The sequence below is a fragment of the Schistocerca cancellata genome, chromosome 1 (assembly GCF_023864275.1).
Source record: "Schistocerca cancellata isolate TAMUIC-IGC-003103 chromosome 1, iqSchCanc2.1, whole genome shotgun sequence".
NCBI lineage: Eukaryota > Metazoa > Arthropoda > Insecta > Orthoptera > Acrididae > Schistocerca > Schistocerca cancellata.
The window spans coordinates 221,162,102-221,181,185 of NC_064626.1; the positions used below are offsets into that span (position 1 = coordinate 221,162,102).

A 19,084-nucleotide genomic window follows, 5' to 3' on the forward strand; every position below is an offset into this window, starting at 1 on the left:
TTGCAAAAGGTGGTAGATGTACACTACTGTCCATTAAAATTGCGACCTATGAAGATGACGTGCTACAGTCGCGAAATTTAACCGACAGGAAGAAGATGCTGTGATATACAAATGATTAGCTTATCAGAGCATTCACACAAGGCTGGTGCCGGTGGCGACACCTACAACGTGCAGACATGAGGAATGTTTCCAACCGATTTCTCATACACAAACAGCATTTGACCAGCGTTGCCTGGTGAAACGTTGTTGTCATGCCTCATGTAAGGAGGAGAAATGCGTACCATCATGTTTCCGACTTTGATAAATATCGGATTGTAGCCTATCGCGATTGCGGTTTATCGTATCGCATTGGTCGAGATTCAATGACTGTTAGCACAATATGGAATCGGTGGGTTCAGGAGGGTAACACGGAACGCCGTGCTGGATCCCAACGGCCTCATATCACTAGCAGTAGAGATGACAGGCATCTTACCAGCATGGCTGTAACGGATCGTGCAGCCACGTCTCGATCCCTGAGTCAACAGATGGGGACGTTTGCAAGACAACAACCATCTGCACGAACAGTTCGACGACGTTTGCAGCAGCATGGACTATCAGCTCGGAGACCATGGCAGCGATTACCCTTGCCATTGGTGCCATTGGTTACACGTCTCGGTCACCTCTTGTTCACATTGACAGCACTTTGAACAGTGGACGTTACATTTCAGATGTGTTACGACCCGTGGCTCTACTCTTCATTCAATCCCTGTGAAACCCTACATTTCAGCAGGATAATGCATGATCGCATGTTGCAGGTCCTGTACGGGCCTTACTGGATACAGAAAATGTTCGACTACTGCCCTGGCCAGCACATTCTCCAGATCTCTCATCAATTGAAAACGTCAGATCAATGGTGGCCAAGCAACTGGCTCGTCACAATACACTAGTCACTACTCTTGATGAACTGTAGTATCGTGTTGAAGCTGTATGGACAGCTGTACCTGTACATGCCATCCAAGCTCTGTTTGACTCAATGCCCAGGCATATCAAGGCTGTTATTACGGCCAGAGGTGGTTGTTCTGTGCACTGTTTTCTTAGGATCTATGCACCCAAACTGCGTGAAAATATAATCACATGTCAGTTCTAGTATAATATATTTGTCCAATGAATACTCATTTATCATCTGCGTTTCTTCTTAGTGTAACAATTTTCATGGCCAGTAGTGTAGCCCTCTCCAACTTCTGCTCAGTTCTGAGTTAAACTGGTTGGATCATATTCGCAAATTTGCAGAAACGGCAGCAGTTGCAAAAGGCATGGGAACTATCTACAATTATACTCTAGCAGATAGGTTCAAAAAAGTGATTCGTTTCGAGATATGAGAGAGCCAGAAATATGATTCTTTAATGACTGTAATCATTAAAAGACTTCTCCATTAGGATACAACACAGGTATGTGGTTGAATGGAAAGACTTGGTTCCAAATGACAGACATCATTTCGACCGGAAAGCGTAGCAGTAGAGATCTGAAAAGGTATTGTACATTTCTTATGACCTCAATCAGCACTCAATCTACTATTTGTGATCCTTCTCAATCAACCATCGTCTATAACCCAGTGGACATACCACCGAACCTCTGATGTGGCATGCATTACAAATACTGGAGAAACTCTAGCGGCGACATGAGGGAGTAGCAAATACTGGCTTCATACCACATTCCTTAACCGAATCACTTTTTAAATTCGGTAATTATATTACGAGGTTGCACCATCGGCGATGTATAACCACACTATTGGTCTGATAATATACACTCCGGCGATCATTGTCTATATTCAGTGTCATAGTATTTGCCTGGAAAAACCGCTTCATTCGGAGGTAATGGTATATCTCGATTTATGAAGCTAATATAGCTTTTCACATGGAGACTTGTGAGCACCTGTAGAGACCATTTGTGACAATAACATACAGTAGTTCTTGCAATCATGTTTTTATCATCTGGCGGTTTGTAAAACGATTACATTTCTCTTTGTAAGACACAGTCGCACCACTCGCAAGAAAAACTTATGGGACATGTCCCCCCATCACTGATTTGTAGTCAGTATTATTTCGTATTGCCAGCAATCAGTTATTGATACTTAGTAGTAGGGGATGTATGATAGGTTCGCCTTGAGTATCAGGCTTATAAAGTATGCGGTTGTGTTCTGACATGTGCAAAGGAAATGACTATGTCCAGTTGTAAGGAAGGTATGGATTTGACATTGAATACTGTGGTAGCGAAGGCAAGAGTATGTCAAGTCATAAGAATGGTACAGATATTTCCATTTCCAGAGCCACAGCCGTCAGCAGGGTGCATTTCCAATACTTTGCTCATTGTCGAGTGTTGTTCAGTTGAGACAGCAATCGTAACATTTAATAGTAAGTATAGTGATGGAATATATATGGAGCCGGTTTCCTAGGACGATACTGTTGGGGGGCGGGGGTGCGTGGCGTGTGGTGGGAATGATTTATGTTTCTGGCTAATGGCAGAAGCTGTGCAAAGGGAAAGGTCTGTTGGGATGCAGGAATGTAGCTGACTTAACTGTGTCATCCTCTAGACAGCTGAATAGCAAACTAATACTCACTATGTGTTGGGCAGCCTTCATGATTGCGTGTGTTCTCAGTGAAATTTGATAAGATTCAATATGGACATGTGTTTGCACTTGAACATTATTCCCTCCCACGTAAATTGTCTGGTTGACTGCCTCTGCACATTGCCTGTTCAGAGATCATCGATTGTAATGTGTTGAGTGCATCTAGTAGGTGAAAGATGGGCAGAGGACACATTTGCTGGTTCTCTAGACATGAAAAACACCTTAGTAGCCTTTGTAAATTATAAGGATGATTTGGAATCTGTTATATCACCTGCATCGGTATTCACAAGTGGAAATATCAGTTTCCTTTTTCGAGGTTTCAAGTAAAAGTCTACGCAGACGAGATAAACTTCTAGTTAGTGTTTTACAGTACACTGCACCTTGCTAATGTTTCGGGTTTCTAGAGAAATAATTTCCGGTCTATATTTTCTGAATTTGCTGTGTAAGCGATACTGCTATGCAAGCAATATTGCTATGTACTTGATATCGAGAAGTATCGCGAAAATGGTATGATATTCTAGTAAGCAATGTGAAATTACATATGTTCTTGTAATTCTAGAGCCTGGAGACAGGTGCAGAAAGCAAGCAAGCAGGTTGGGGCCGTAAACAATAACGCCTTTGTGCCAAGAGGAACCGACCCCGATTTTGTACAACATTTCGGAGAGTGACTTTGGTCCACGGAGGGTGCTCTGGTCCCATGTCAGGGACGTATGACTTGTGACCATTGGCTGTGGTGGATGACCGCCTGACCTTGGGGGAAGTATCTAGTGCTGTGAGGAGTATATATTGTTCATGTACTTATGCTGTCTGTCTTCGCGGTATATGCACGAATGTCTGGTGGTCAACAGCTATATGCATGACGTAAAAGGGGCGATTTTGTATGGTGCAGGGTATGAATTGTATGTTTACTACATCGACACGGTACACAGTGACATATTGCCAGGATGGAGATCGGTTTCATGCTGTAATATTCAAGCTTCAGTCATCAGTGGCAGAGCAGTATAATTGATGAAGAGTCTTTCTATATTTGACAATCTGTAGACCACTTCTGTAGGGTTTAGCTGTCAGTGCAATGTGGCGATATGTACAAAATAGTTTTGCTGCTGAAAGTCTCGGCCGGCTTCTGTGGCCGAGAGGTTCTAGGCGCTTCATCCCAGAACCGCGCAGCTGCTATGGTTGCAGTTTCGAATCCTGCCTCGGGCATGGATGTGTGTGATGTCCTGAGGTTAGTTAGGTTTAAGTAGGTCTAAGTCTAGGGGCCTGATGACCTCAGATGTTAAGTCCCATAGTGCTTAGAGTCATTTGAACCATTTGAAAGTCTTGTCTGCAGTAAAAAATGTTGGATAGTGCTCCCACACTGGCAGCAGCAGCAGTTTGGTAGGTAAATTCAGTAAGAGCCAGTCAGAATGCTCCAGTCATTCACAAGACATCCTTTGTGCTGGGATGTAGGAGCCTCTACATAGCAGTGAGAACGTTTGCTGTTTCTGAGACTATGTTGAAAGCATTATATTACGATTTCCAGGAAGGGTAGCTTGCGACGCCTCATTAGGACCATCGGGAAGAATGCATTCGGTTTTATTCTGGGCTATTTTTGTCAACAGCTGCTGTTAGAACAAGAATTTCCATGCAGACAAAAGCTACCATTAACTATTTCTGTTTCACTTTACTATTTCCGAGAGGTAGACTTTGCCCTTATTTGCATATTCATGTGACATCAGTATAACATTGAGAACCTTTTAGCTGTGCTTATGATGGTGAGTATCTTGGCAATTAGGTCATCACTTGACCGCAGGTAGAAAGGCATCGCACCAGCAACGGAAAACGCATGTACACGGCCCATAGATGTCTCATGTATGGGACTGGTGTGAGCCCGCCATCTGGCGTGTGTGCCTTGGGACCTCAGCAGAGAATAGTTTTCTGGTATGTTGTGGTTGATGGTAGTTACAAAGCGTTTTGAAATGCAATGAGTGTTTGTGCAGTGCATTATTTTCGGCTATTTAAGCGTTGTGAGCGTGTTGGCAGAGCATTATATACGTATGCATTATTTTTTGAGAATTTCATGACTAGTGGTCGTGTCTGTTGCCTCAATGCATTATTTCAACAGTTTACAATTAGTCAGAGTGTTTGCAGAGCCCTTCACATGCATTATTTTGACAATATACGAGTTGCTTGCGTGTCTGTACATCAGTGTACTTCATTGTTTCAGTAATTTACGAGCAGTTTGCAGGTCTGTATGCTGTGTAATGCATTATTTCGACAGTTCACAATTAGTGAGCGGGTTTGCACAGCATTTTAAATGCATTATTTTGACAATTTACGAATTGTTTTCGTGTCTGTACATCAGTGTACTGCATTATTTCGGTGATTTACGAGTAGTTTATAGGTCTGTAGACTGTGTATTGTGATCCCAAGCACGTCAGAGCAAGTGTTCTGTATCAGTGTAAAGAAATAAATACGCTGAATCTGTCTCTAAATAAATTGTTCCAAAATAAAAAAAGTGCACTCCTTCCTCTCTCTAGCAGCCCAGAACAGGCTGAGTCCTTTTCCTAGCGTTTTCCCCCAGATCGCCATGGGATGACGTCAGTTGGACTCTGGACCTCATGGTGAACACACTGGATGGAGCTACTGCCTATGACAACTCAAACAGCAGCCCTGCACAGGCTGAGTCCTTTTCCCACCTATTCCAAAGAAGAAGTGGCGGTCGGATGACTGAGGTTAGTGGATGTAGCCCAAGTGCACTTTTTTCCCCACCAAAATTTGAACTTCTTGCAATTTTGTTGGGGAGGGGGAAAAGGTGGGTAGGGGATGCGGGAGGGGAGGGGGTTATGTTAATTTAGGTAGCCCAGTTGACCTATATTTCCGCCAAAATTTGAACTTATCGCCATGACGTAATCGCGGTGTTCCCATTTCAATCGCCACCATCTTGGATCCGCCATCTTGAATAAATTTGGCAGCAATGCAGAGTGGGCTGATACATACATTGTCCCACTACTTTCAGCAAACTAGTCACACGTTGAGAGAAATAATTCCTCGCCACAGTAAATATGTTGCGAAATTGATATGTAGACATAAAGAATAAAGATGTAGAATGTTAGTAAAGGTTGTTTTATTCAAAAGCTGTAAGTGTTTTCACATAAAAAATTCGGAAGCATTACTTTTCGTCTAGACCTCGTTTAAAGAGACAAAAGATACATATAAAAAATTGTGTTACCAATTACACACCAGTAGCGTTCGAAAAGAGAGGTCCATTTAGTCATAAAAATGTATTTGTTAGGGAAATCTCGTAGTCTTGATAATGTGGGAAAGATCTCCATTTATTCGACAAGCATCCAAAATCGTCCGTCTACCAGCAGTTATTTATTCTCTGTGTTGGTCAGTGAGTTTTTGTGGTACTTACCTTGTACACAGATTACCAAGAGGACCTTGCCCGAGACAGTCGTGTAGATACTGTGTTCATTCGACATGAGGAAATTCATCAGCCTAAGTACTATTCCACCTTCGCCGATCAGGTCTCAGTTTCTGGTCGTTGCTCGGCGATCTGCACATTGCGCTGCCACTTCACTCTTCGTCATCCTGATACCGCGATTTTAAAGTCTCGACGCCATTGTCAACCATTTCCATAACTCAGTACTTTAAGCTCATAAACCTCATGAATTTCAGCAGTTGAAGATGTTTTTGCGCACAAAACTCGAGCGATAGTGCGCTCTTTGCAACTGGCAGGAACAACGATTTTCGAAGCCATTGTTGAGTCAAACTTTTACTGGAACATGACAAAGAATCCTATGGCGCTACATTAGTGCAACGTTGTTTTGAGATGCCAACATCTAAATATACGAGGATTGACTGAAAAGTAATGCCTCCACCTTCGTAACTCTTCAACAGTTGGCAGCGTTGGTGTGCGGCAGGTACTGGCTTGTTCTGTAGCCTGTTCTCTACATCTCCAGTTGGCGGGAAGCCTTAGCATTGAACAGTTGTGTTGTTACAGTATAAACTATAGAACCCTGCGCAGACGGTCGGTCAATGCGATTTAAGCAATGAGCAGTCATTGAATTTTTGACAGCAGATTGTGTCACCCCAAACGAGATTCATTAAAGAATGAAAGCAGTTTATCGTGATTGTGTAGATGTGAGTACTGTGCGTCGTTGGGCGAGTAAGTTTAAAGATGTTGAGACGGGAACATCTGAATTGCATAACAAACAAAGAGTCGGACGTCCTGACACAGCAACCACGGAGTCTCACAAGCAAAATGTTGACAGACGATCGTCATATCACTCAGAGAGAAATTGCAAGCACAATCGGTATTTCACAAGAACGTGTGGGTGACATTATTGCTTCGCTTGGCTTTCGGAAGATCTGTGCACGATGGGTTCCCCAGATGCTGACTCCTGAAGTGAAAGCGCACAGCCTTGAAATTTGCCAGGAACTCCTCTCGCCTTACGAGAATGAAAGTGACGACTGTCTCCATTCAGTAGTTACAGGAGACGAAATGTGGGTACACCATTACGACCCGGAGACGAAATGTCTGTGGAATATCGACACAAAGGCTCGCTCCAGAAAAAGAAATTAAAGAGGCAGCCCTCAGCTGGAAAAATCATGGCCACAGTGTTCTGGGCCGCAAATGGTGTTATCAATGTTGATTTCCTTCATCGTGGAACAACAATAAATTCAGAGCGTTACATCACAACGCTGCGAACTCTGAAATGACGGCTAACAAGGATCCGAAAGGAAAAGGGAAATGTTTTCCTGCAGCATGACAATGCCAAACCACCCACTTCACGTGCCACCACAGCAGAACTTCAGAGACTGAATCTCACCACCGTACGGCATCCTCCATACAGTCCAGATTTAGCACCGTCTGACTTCCATCTGTTCCCGATTATGACAGACGATCTGCGGGGACATCATTTTGCTTCTGATGAAGACGTTGAGAGAACTGTGAGACTGAGTTTACGGAAACAGAGTGTCAACTTTTTCTGTGGCGGCTTCAGAAAACTTGTTCATTGTTGACAGAAATGTATCAAATTGGCTGGTGATTATGTGGAAAAGTGAATGTTGATAATTAAAGATCACATTCTAAGGACTATTTCTGGGTTTTATTTATTAAAATATTCCCATTCAGACCCAATTTATGAAGGTGGAGGCATTACTTTTCATTCAAGCCTCGTAGGTAAATGGCCCATACTTTTCGAATAAGCCTCATATATAGAGTGCAGTTCGTATAAGTGCAGATATTTCTATTAGTGACTGACGACAAGGTACTGCACGAAATTACAGTGTTATTTACGTCATTTGCATACAAACAATTGTAGATACGATAGGTAGTATCTTTTTAGGTTGGGAAGTACCTCCAAGAACGCGTGGCAAGATCAAGTCATAAATTTTTATTATATATATATATATATATATATATATATATATATATATATATATATATATATATATATATATAGTGTGTGATGGAAATAAGTGCAGATAATTTATATATATAAACTATCTTCTGTACGAATGCATCTGTTATTATATGTGTACGTGTATGTATGTTTGAACGTGTATATAGGTTTGAATATGACCACCAAAGATCGAAATTTCGCCTGCTAATATTAACATTAATGAAGAAGGGAGGTGTAGAAAGCAAGGAAGGAGGAGAATAGCCAAGAAAGTTGTGGGCGAATGGAAGGGAAGTGGTACTGTAAGGTGAGGACTGTGAGTGAGAGAGGCAGTAATCCAGACTACAGACAGAGATGGAGTTTTCTCACGTTCTCTAAACCGTGAAATGGGTGAGGACGGTTTAAGTATATACTGACCTGCGTGTCTGCTTTAGATTTGTCTATGCCTGTCTCGAAAAGACAATAAGTAATAGAAACTTATAAGACTGTTGTTATTTTCTGTAAGATTCGACACATTTTTGGATTTTTTTATGGAGAGGTACGAATAAAATCTGAGACAAGACTTATCATTTTATCCATTTATTTGCACCACATTTCAGCGAACATCATACAGCAATTGAAGCACTCCACTTAAAATGACACGGAATGCAACACTGATGTTGGGGATACCTTAAGAGGACTTGTTTACATATCACACATAGTAAATATAGTTATGCATCGTATTTATACAATAATACCAATAAGATTATGAACATACGAACCGACCGTAGCATAAGCCACGTGCCGGCACAATTGTTACTATCTTATATGTACAGTTTTACTGTTTTCGGACCCATACCAGCTTTTACATTGCGTGCAAACAATGCATCATTGAATAAATTTCGTTATTGTTGCAGCAAGTGTGTTTTATCTTGACATTTTATTGTCTGTTCACAAGTACTACTCAGAGAGCAACTCGTCTGAAGAACGACCGTAATGTTCTTAATAAAAACAACATTCAGCATACACAAAACAGAACATTTTTTTTGTTGATACACCTTATGTTAGCTATACACGATAATACTGTGTATCTTATCTCCTAAGGGAAATCGTTGTTTCCGTCCATTCCTCAGGATACCTTAACGTCCATAGCCAAATGTTTAAAAGCGTAGACACGAAATGAGAAGTGCATTCTTCTTTAGTATAGATACAAGAGTGGCAAATTCGTTTATTTTTAACCTGCCTGTCTCAAATTGGGTACAGTTTAACATATGCACAAGAGCCTTACAAAGATTGTGACAATAGAGTGAAATGCGTCTTTTTCGGGCGTGTTTTTATAGGAGCGCCTTATACAACAACATTCAAGCTTCTTCAGAGCGAAAAATTTTTGTATATCCGAAACGAAGTACCGAAATGGACAGTCGACAATAAAACCCTCTGTGCTGATTCTGTGCAGCCATTCACAGAATCAAATAACGGGCTGCTGTCCTTAATGAGCAAAATTTAGAATTTGGGTATCCAGAACCGCGTGGGATAACGGCACTCCTATTATGAATGTCCGTGTTTTAGTTTCCTGGATTTAGATATCCTTGGGTGGCTCCTGTCCTGAGCGGTTATCAATACTGCAACCGCTATTTGACTTGTACAACAAAGGGAGAATATTAAAACTGTACCTGGCCAAAACAAAGGAGTGTTCTCTGGGTATTGTGAACTTTAGGCATGCAACTGATAAATATGCGGAACTCACAGATTCCATACCAACGATGAAAATAAGTATACTTATAAGAGTGTAGAAATGGATATATACAAAAGAAGAAGCGTTTTAAAAGACTGACACCGTCTTACAAAAGCAAGCAGTAGTGTACCCTGTTTTATGGCTCCAATGTGTACATCTTCATAACTACTCTAATCTATGCAATTTCAGGTTCTTTTGCACTACTGTTTCAAGCGGAGGTTCGTGTTATAGTACTTTTGAGTGATTGTTCCTCACGCAGCTTATTTCTCCCAGAAATAACTTGGATATGAAGATATGTTTACCGTTTGTTAAGCTACTACTTAAATTAGTAATATTCTGTATTTTCAAAGTGATAAATGATGGGTGTTAATTTTAACGAATAGGTGTTAAATTTGATGTCATTTGCAAAGAAGCATATCGTATCTATTTATTGTAGATACAGGAATGTTTAGGAACAATGAAACGATAAATGTGCAGAAAATTCTCAAAGAAAAAAGGGAGAAAAAGGAAGTCCAGAATGTTCCATCTGGTTTGTTATTAAATTTATCAAGTACTGCAACTGGTGCACGCATAGTTATAAATAAGAGTGCAGTATTTACCTGCATGAACTGTATAAGAATTATCCTCTGAAGTGTTACGTCCTTTTTATATAGATCACTAGGTATTCTGTTTTCGCGCATATGAAATTTGTAAATGTAGGTTACACAAGGACGATTTCATTTTAACAGTACTAAATACGCATTGGCGTATTTCACACAGCGCTATTACTTCAGGATGACACAATGGCCGAAATCGTAACTGTAAATAAATTTAATAACAGTCCATGTGGAACATTGCATCATTTATAAAATACTGTGGGACTGCAGACGGAAGTAAACAGAAAGAAAATACAAACATAAGCGAAAAATGATTGGAGAAATACTGACGTAAATACATAAATAATCGACTTGTCATTTCTGTTGACATATTTTTGTAAATGTCTAAAATAGAGTAGCTTTGGAAGTATTCGCTGCACGAAAATATCGGTATGAAGGGAAATGAATAGACTACATGTGTGTAACAGTTAACGTACTGTATGAATTATCACGATGTCTGAAGGAAAAAGAGGAATATTTACGTATACAAGGATTGTCTTCAGAAAATGGAATGATGGGTTATCACATTACTGACGTTAATATATAACAAAGGTCACTAAAATATTTCGAGCATTAAGCATATTTAAGTACTACTCTCTTCAAGCATTTTGTTTCAGAAACTATTCGCTCTTTGGTATGAAATTCGAAGAGAAGGGAGTATTAGCATAAGTTATGAGGGGATAATTATGAATACATACAACAGAAGTTTAGAGGAGTATCAAAATAATGCGTTTACTCTTATCAATTAACTTTTCATAAGCCCCCCATGTGTGAGTATTTATATCATATATTTCAACAGAGCCATAAAAAAATAATTTCAAATTTTACGAACAACAATATCTATCATAAATATTTGGGATTTTTTTCTCATATTTTTGTTACTCAAAGCTGAAAAAATATGGAATACTCTACAATAACTTTCAAGCATTTGGATGATAATAGTTTTGAGTTAGGAAAAAACCTTGGTCCTCGCCCGAAGTATTGCAGGTCTTCTAATCGTCCGTCTCGGTAAAGTTGCGTTAACAAGACCGTAGACGTATGTATATGACGTAAGTGGTAAGAAGAAGCCTGCAATAGAATGTCGCGATTGTACATATTATCTCGTAGATGCCTGGGTTTTGTACGTCGAGGCGAGTGTTGCCCTTGTACAGGTTGACGTCGTCGGTAGCGAAGTTGTCACGTTCGTGAAATACGTGAGAATCGTGTAGAAGTGTGCTCTGACGAGATGCGAGTGGTGGACTGGGCTGCCCCGTGCCGTCTGCAGCGTGCTCTCGGGTCCCTGGAACCGTTGTTTGCAGCGCTGCAGCTGATTCGGCGGAGTCCGTCCTCTGGCTGGCTGGTGGTGGTGCCAGAGTCGCGTCGTCTTGTAGTCCAGTCGGGGTGTGAGCGGCGATATCTGGCGGCGGGAGCAGCTCTCGGCCCCTCCCTGGCAGCCCCGCGAGCTGGCGGAAGTCTGCCCCTCTTATTCCTCGTCCTCCTCGTTCTGGTACGTCACGTAGCGCACCGACGACTTCTCGCCCAGGATCAGCGACTGTAACAGCAAAGCACCGAAGCTGCACTCTGCTGTATTTGTTATACAAGGTGTCCCTCTCCTAAGAGATCCCAGGAATAGTGTTGTAAAAATGTCAATAAAAGAGGAATGAAACCAAATTTGTACATGTCATACATTCATAATTGAGAAATACAGGTGCGTAAGTAGTGTAGGATACACCCCGTGGTTTCTCTTGATGTTATTGAGCCGTGGTAAAAATTGCTGTTTTGTAGAGCGCGCCGCAGCGCGTTGTGTGAAGCAGTCGTCCTCCGTTTCTGGCGGGGGCGCTGCTGTGGCAATCGCAGCTTTGGTGTCTCCCTCTGGTGGGAAAGGGGAAAGGGGAAATGTTGCCTGTTCATGTGCATCTAAGGGGCGCTATGAGCTCGCTAGGGGGTCTGGTCAGTTGGTCAGCCAGGTCAGTGTGAGGCAGTCAGTGTCTGTCGTCCGGAGTGCTATAGTTCAATTCTTTTATCTTGGCGGTTCGCGCATGCCCGCCCAGACGCGGGAGATTGCTGTGTTGCCAGATGTACGCGCCAAGAGAAGCAGCGCCATAGTATATAGTTAGCAAACTTACGTTTAGGGGGGAGCGCGCAGTTTATGAAATAAAGCCACCGGGGCCGCATTAACGCTTTCGCTGCTACAGAGACGTGCTCTCTGCATTCCGCTATGTGTGCGATTTTGTCATCATTGTACTGCTCGCCTGTACAGAAACATGGTGTTTCGACTGCTTTGACACACTTTATCATTCGATTTCACATAAACTATTTGGCCTACAAATTTTATTTTTGCACATCTTCTTGACTGATACCTTCCCCCCCATAAATGACTTAATTTTGTTTCGTAGTTCAACGCAGTTATTGTGCAGCATTAGATGTAGTAAACCATTGCACGAAATTTTGAAGAGTTTGCAGAGGTAAAAGTCCATAGCGTATACATTTGGTATGGTCGATTTTAGTTGCCGCTAGAAATTTCAAAAAAATTACATTCAAACGAATAAAATTCATGAAGTAATACACGATATTGTTTTTAAATAAAGAAAATATTAAGCACCGAACAAGGTTGAACTCAGAACCTTCTACTTAACATTCATACACTTTACCCTTTACGCTATCGCAGCTCGTCAATCAATGTGTCTCCCAGAGCACTTTAAAATATCACGCAAAATACCGACAAACACTGTTGGTATGACTATGAATTACTCACGTTTCGTCGAAGTACAATAGGAAATAAACAATTACCGCTGTTCTTTATTGCGAAAAAGCGGTTAGTGAGACTGATACAAATACCTTTCCTTGCTATCGCCTGAATTAGGAGGCTTATTGCTTGTTTGGTTTAATTATTAATAGAATATGAAGCAATTGGTATAAAGAATGCTTTTTCCAAACTTTCTATAAAAGAAAGTCTGCTATCAAGACACTGCTTTCGTTCAATTACTTTATTTATGACTGAACGTTTCTAAAACTGAAGACACTCATTCGTGCTCTGCACTGCAGTCGAGCTCTGGCAACGTCGTTCTCTGTTCAATGGCTGACTGTGTTGTGTGACGTCAGATGCGCAGAACGAACCTAAACTCGGCCGCCGTCATAAATGACGCGCACTTTAGTATGTGTTAGACCGGCAGTCTGCTCGAGTTTGATCAGGCAATGGTCATTGGCGGTTGGATCGATCGGTTGGTCGGTCGCGCACTGGGACACAAGATGACTTGTCCGTCTTGAGCGTCGGCGCATGTGAGGTCGCCACGTCAGTCCAGTGGGCCGCGCCGTATAGCGAGGGGTAGTGGCTTCGCGGCCGACACGAGAGCAACAGGAGCCGACCTACGACATCTGTCTGGCCGGTGCGAGCTGCGACGTCGTGAGACGGGAGATCGGCGCGCCTTCTTGTGTCCGTTGAAGCGGCTGGCAGCGGACGGTTCGGGAAAGCGTTTTGGGGGTGTTGCGCCAGGCCTTCGCCAGATATCGCAGTTTATTAGAAGTTAAGTGACTCGTCATATGTTGTTTCGTTTACTTGTTAAATTCTACTTGTTTTCTTGGTCAGTCTCTCGTCCCCAGGCCATGCGGTTCTGGGCGCTACAGTCTGGAGCCGAGCGACCGCTACGGTCGCAGGTTCGAATCCTGCCTCGGCATGTATGTGTGTGATGTCCTTAGGTTAGCTAGGCTTAACTAGTTCTAAGTTCTAGGCGACTGATGACCTCAGAAGTTAAGTCGCACAGTGCTCAGAGCCATTTGAACCATTTTTTCTCGTCCCCAGTTTGCTCGTCTCTCTCCCGTCCGCATTTGTTAGGCAGTTAGTGTCTGTCTGTCTGTCTGTCGGTCTGCCGTACATTAATAGCTGTCTCTGCCATGTTTGTCGGATTCGGTGTTATCGAAATTATTGCTTGAAGTGTAAAGGCCAAATTCCTGAAATATGTTTTTATCTTGCCTATCATCTTGAGAGGCGGTATATGTGTAATGTGGAGCATGTTTGTATATTTTATGTAAGACTGCATTTCATGGGTTTTTATTTAAATGGTCATTTTAGTATATAAAGTTGCCACCCTTCCACCGTAAGAGTTTTCTTTTAAAAACAAGTTGCACTTTCGGTGGCAGGTAATTTTTTTAATGTGAGTGTTTGTACCATTTCCATCCCTTCTATGGGGTGCATAGTTTATGTATTTGTGTGAGTTGTTAGAATTTTTAGTTTTAAGTAATCTGGAGTGTTGCAGATTAGCACCAGTGTAGTCTTTCAGCGGTTGTTGTGAGCGGTCGTTACTACTGTCGTGTTAAAAGGGAGCGGCAAGGTTCTCAGCCCGAAAGCTCATATTGTCAAAAAAAAAAAAAAAAAAAAAAAAAAAAAAAAAAAAAAAAAAAAAATCGTTATTTCTGCCTCTGAATAAATTGTAACTTTTGTAACTTGATATTTAGAGAGTGCTTTCTGGTTATAATTTTTAAATCTGTTTTTTTAAAAAAGGAAGGCGTTTTTTAGGAACAAAATTTCCATTTGTTGAAAGAAATTTGTTTTCATCAGTTACCCACTGGCAACTACTTCCACGCTCACATAGTGTGATTAAATGTGTTAATGTTCTTGATGAATCGCTAGTAAATAAAGTAAATTATTTAGGAAAAGATTTTGAAAGTAAAACCTCGGTACAGGCATATTCAATTGTTTCCTTTCCGGTGGGCCCGCAGCTTGTGTAAGGTCGAAGAATGACATATTTTAAGTACACGTTCTCTGGGGCACTGTATATTTTCACTGACGCGCCAAAGAAACTGGTACAGGCATGCGTATTCAAATACAGCGGTATGTAAACAGCCAGAATACGGCGCTGCGGTCGGCAAAGCCTATGTAAAACAACAAGTGTGTGGCGCAGTTGTTAGATCGGTTACTGCTGCTACAATGGCAAGTTATCAACATTTAAGTGAGTTTGAGCGTGGTATTACAGACGGCGCACTAGCGATGGGACACAGCATCTCCGATGTAGCGATGAAGTGGGGATTTTCTCGTAAGACCGTTTCACGAGTGTACCGTGAATGTCAGGAATCCGGTAAAACATCAAATTTCCGACACCACTGAGGCTTGAAAAACATCCTGTAAAAACGGGACCAACGCCGACAGAAGAGAATCGTTCGCCGTGACAGAAGTGCAACCCATCTGCAAATTGCTGCAGATTTCTGTGCTGGGCTATCGCAGGTGTCAATGCTTACGTACGTGTCACCTGTCACAGTCGTATCTAGATGTATCGAGGTCCCGTATCACTCTAACTGCACACGCCCCACACCACTACAGAGCCTCCACCAGCTTGAACAGTCCCCTGCTGACATGCAGGGTCCATGGATTCATGAGGTTGGATCCGTAACCGTACACGTCCATCCGCTCAATACAATTTGAAACGAAACTCGTTCGACCAGACGACAAGTTTCCAGTGATCAACAGAGCAATGTCAGTGTTGACTGGCCCAAACGAGGCGTATAGCTTTGTGTCGCGCAGTCGTCAAGGGTACACGAGCAGGCCTTTGGCTCCGAAAGCCCATATCGATGATATTTCATTGAATGGTTCGTACACTGACAGTTGTTGATGGCCCAGCATTGAAATCTACAGCAATTTGCGGAAGGGTTGCATTTCTGTCAAGTTGAACGATTCTCTTCAGTCGTTGTTTGTCTTATTCTTGCAAGATCTTTTTCCGTCCGCAGCGATGTCGGAGATTTGATGTTTTAGCAGATTCCTTATATTCACAGTACAGTCGTGAAATGGACTTCCAGCTTCGTCGCTACCTCGGAGATTCTGTGTCCCACCACTCGTGCGCAGACTGTAACACCACGTTGAGACTCACGTAAATCTTGATAACCTGGCACTATAGCAGCAGTAACTGATTTAGCAACTGTGCCAGACACTGCGCCGTATTCTGCCTGTTTACACATCTGTGTATTTGAATATGCATGCCTATACCAATATCTTTGGCGCTGCAGTGTATGTCATGTACAGACTGGCTGAAGAATAGAGGCAGTAGCCTCTATTCGGCTCTCGCAGGTGGCGCTCCTGCGGGTCCTGTATGCGCGTAACTGCAATGAGCAGCATGTGTGATTTCACAATGAAATATCCATTGTCAGAATTAGCATATTAATTAAAAGTTGAAAGGGAGGGATAAAGGCGGTAAAAAGTGTGCCATTGAAGTCATGTGGCTAATAACGAACCCGCAGTCTCAGTTAAACATAGCAAACTCTTTATTCTATCTCAAAAACGCACGCGAAGCACTTGTACGTGAATACGCAACTGTAACGAGTGTGAGCGTCAAAGCAGAAGCGCTTCAGGGAAATGTAATTGTATAAGAGGCCCAATACTTAAGGTATTGACCCTGAAGATGAATGGATACGGTAAAAGAGCACACTATGACTGAGAAGCTGGAAGTATTAAGAGATAACTGCAAAACTGGGGAAAGACAAGTGTGGCGAAGGAGGGGGAGGGGGAGGGGGACGGAGGGTGGATATATCATCACTTGCGAATGCAAGTTTAATAGTGTATCAAGCAACTGACAAAAATCGTAATTACTGAAAGAATGCAGAAACTAGTAGTGAATAATTCAAACAAATTAAGGAAGATGAGAAAATTTTAGTGGCTGGTGAGAAATCATGAGCATATTCGCACAAGATTCAATTTTAAGTGCACTGCTAATCCTTACACGATGAGTTGATATAAAGTCTTATCGCCAACAAAAGTAAAGCTAAGTATTTTTTTTCCAGATACAGGTCTGCAGTCCCGGTACACATTGGAATCTCCATGCCACACTATTGTGACAAGCTAGTAAAGGAGACAAAAGAAAGTGGTACAGCCAACTGATAAAGCGAAGTACCTTGCAGGAATTCATTTTCCGCATTTCATGGAGAACAACGCTGCATTGTCCAATGTTGAGCTGTCGGAATGGTGCAGCAGCCGTGCACCACAACGTAACGCATTGGTCAGCAGGTGCAGGAGCTTCCAGTGGGGCGAAACAAATCTGGATGGCAAAGAACGAAGTGGCAACCCACTTCTGCGTGAAGAACCGGGTATCTCGAGAAAAGTGGAGGCATAGGTGCTCGAGGAGAGACGCATCACAGTCGAAATGACAGGGGGAAATATGAAAATCATTCGTGGATGAGTTCTCAAAGTGCAACGTCAGCGGATGATCACACCCACTAAAAAACCTCCCCAAACCGGGGCAGCGGAGGAAACGTTGCAGCTGTGTCAAGCTCATACAGATCACTTCTTCAACTGCCTACCCACCATGGCCGAATGATGGCTGTATCACTATGATCCCGGTACTAAGAATTAGAACAAGAAGCGGTTTCACCAACTCCGGGAAAGGTGAAGACCCATCATCGTCGGACAAGATGATGATGAGTGCTCTTTGGCTCTGTCATGGTGTGGAGCTACACATTATGCAAGTAAGAGCAAACAATTACCGAAACATACTATCGAGATCTCCTGATGAAATTACTGAGAGGCTGGCAAGATTAAGTGTTTCGGGAAGCTGTCCAAGGGCACACTTGCTTATTCTGCAAAAAAAGCTCACACGGAAACATTCGCAGGTATAAATAAACGATCTTGATGAAACATGACTGGTATGTAGAGAAGGCAGAATAATGCATTAGATTTTTTCTTTTTTTTTTGCTCACTTTCACTTTAAAGGGATAAAATGGACCCTGAAAGGTAATTTGGCATATTATGTTTAGAGGGAACATCTTCGAAACTACGCTATATAAAAAAAGTTTCGTATAGAAGTTGAAATGTAACTAGCGTTCTTGGAAAATATATAATCAACATATGTGATAATTTGAAATTTTCAAAAATCCTACCACCATTAACTACTTTTAATAAACAGAAACTTTTGTTACAACTTATGTTAAAAAAGCTTTCATGCCACATCCATCCATGTGTAATAAGGCTGGCTTCTGTTATCCCTTTTTTGGAAAATAAGGTGCTGTACAGAATATGGTGTATGAGTATTTCAAGCGCACCTAATTACATTATCTAAGCTTCATTATTGTTCTAGCTATTTATTTTACTTATTTTTGTTGTATGTTTTAAATTGTTATTTTACGCTTTAAATTAATGTCTTTTTTGTTTTTTAGTTTACAATTTCACAAACTTATGTTTTGTTACTTGAAAATGAAAAGTGGCTCTTTTTTATGAAAGAAAATCACTACAATAATGATAAACTGTGAAGAAATTCTGAACATTATGGTAAACTTGAAAAAATAATTAAAATGGGTAATTAGTGTAATAATGGATCTTCAGGTATGTTGTTAGGTATGTAGAAAATACTCTGACACCACACTGTGTGCACCTTATTTTCCAAAAATTGTATTTCAGAAGCCAGCTTTATTACAGATGGATGCATGTGGCGCGAATGACCCTTTAATTTATGTTGTAACAAAAGTAATTAATGGAGGTTGGGTATTTTGGAAAATTTCAAATTATTACAAACATTGATTATACAGAATGAGATTTTCACTCTGCAGCGGAGTGTGCGCTGATATGAAACTTCCTGGCAGATTAAAACTGTGTGCCCGACCGAGACTCGAACTCGGGACCTTTGCCTTTCGCGGGCAAGTGCTCTACCAACTGAGCTACCGAAGCACGACTCACGTCCGGTACTCACAGCTCTACTTCTGCCAGTACCTCGTCTCCTACCTTCCAAACTTTACAGAAGCTCTCCTGCGAAACTTGCAGGAGAGCTTCTGTAAAGTTTGGAAGGTAGGA

General features: G+C 41.8%; 1 protein-coding gene across 1 annotated transcript in view; it reads right to left on the bottom strand.

Annotated features, from left to right (window-relative positions):
* Positions 1-8,555: 8,555 nt before the first annotated feature.
* LOC126169519 (synaptic vesicular amine transporter) overlaps positions 8,556-19,084 on the bottom strand; it is an 848,981-nt gene continuing 838,452 nt past the window's right edge. Inside the window, exon 13 of the mRNA XM_049920648.1 lies at positions 8,556-11,872. Within this exon, the coding sequence (XP_049776605.1) occupies positions 11,804-11,872 (69 nt within the window). The 3' untranslated portion in view covers positions 8,556-11,803. The remainder of the gene's footprint in view (positions 11,873-19,084) is intronic.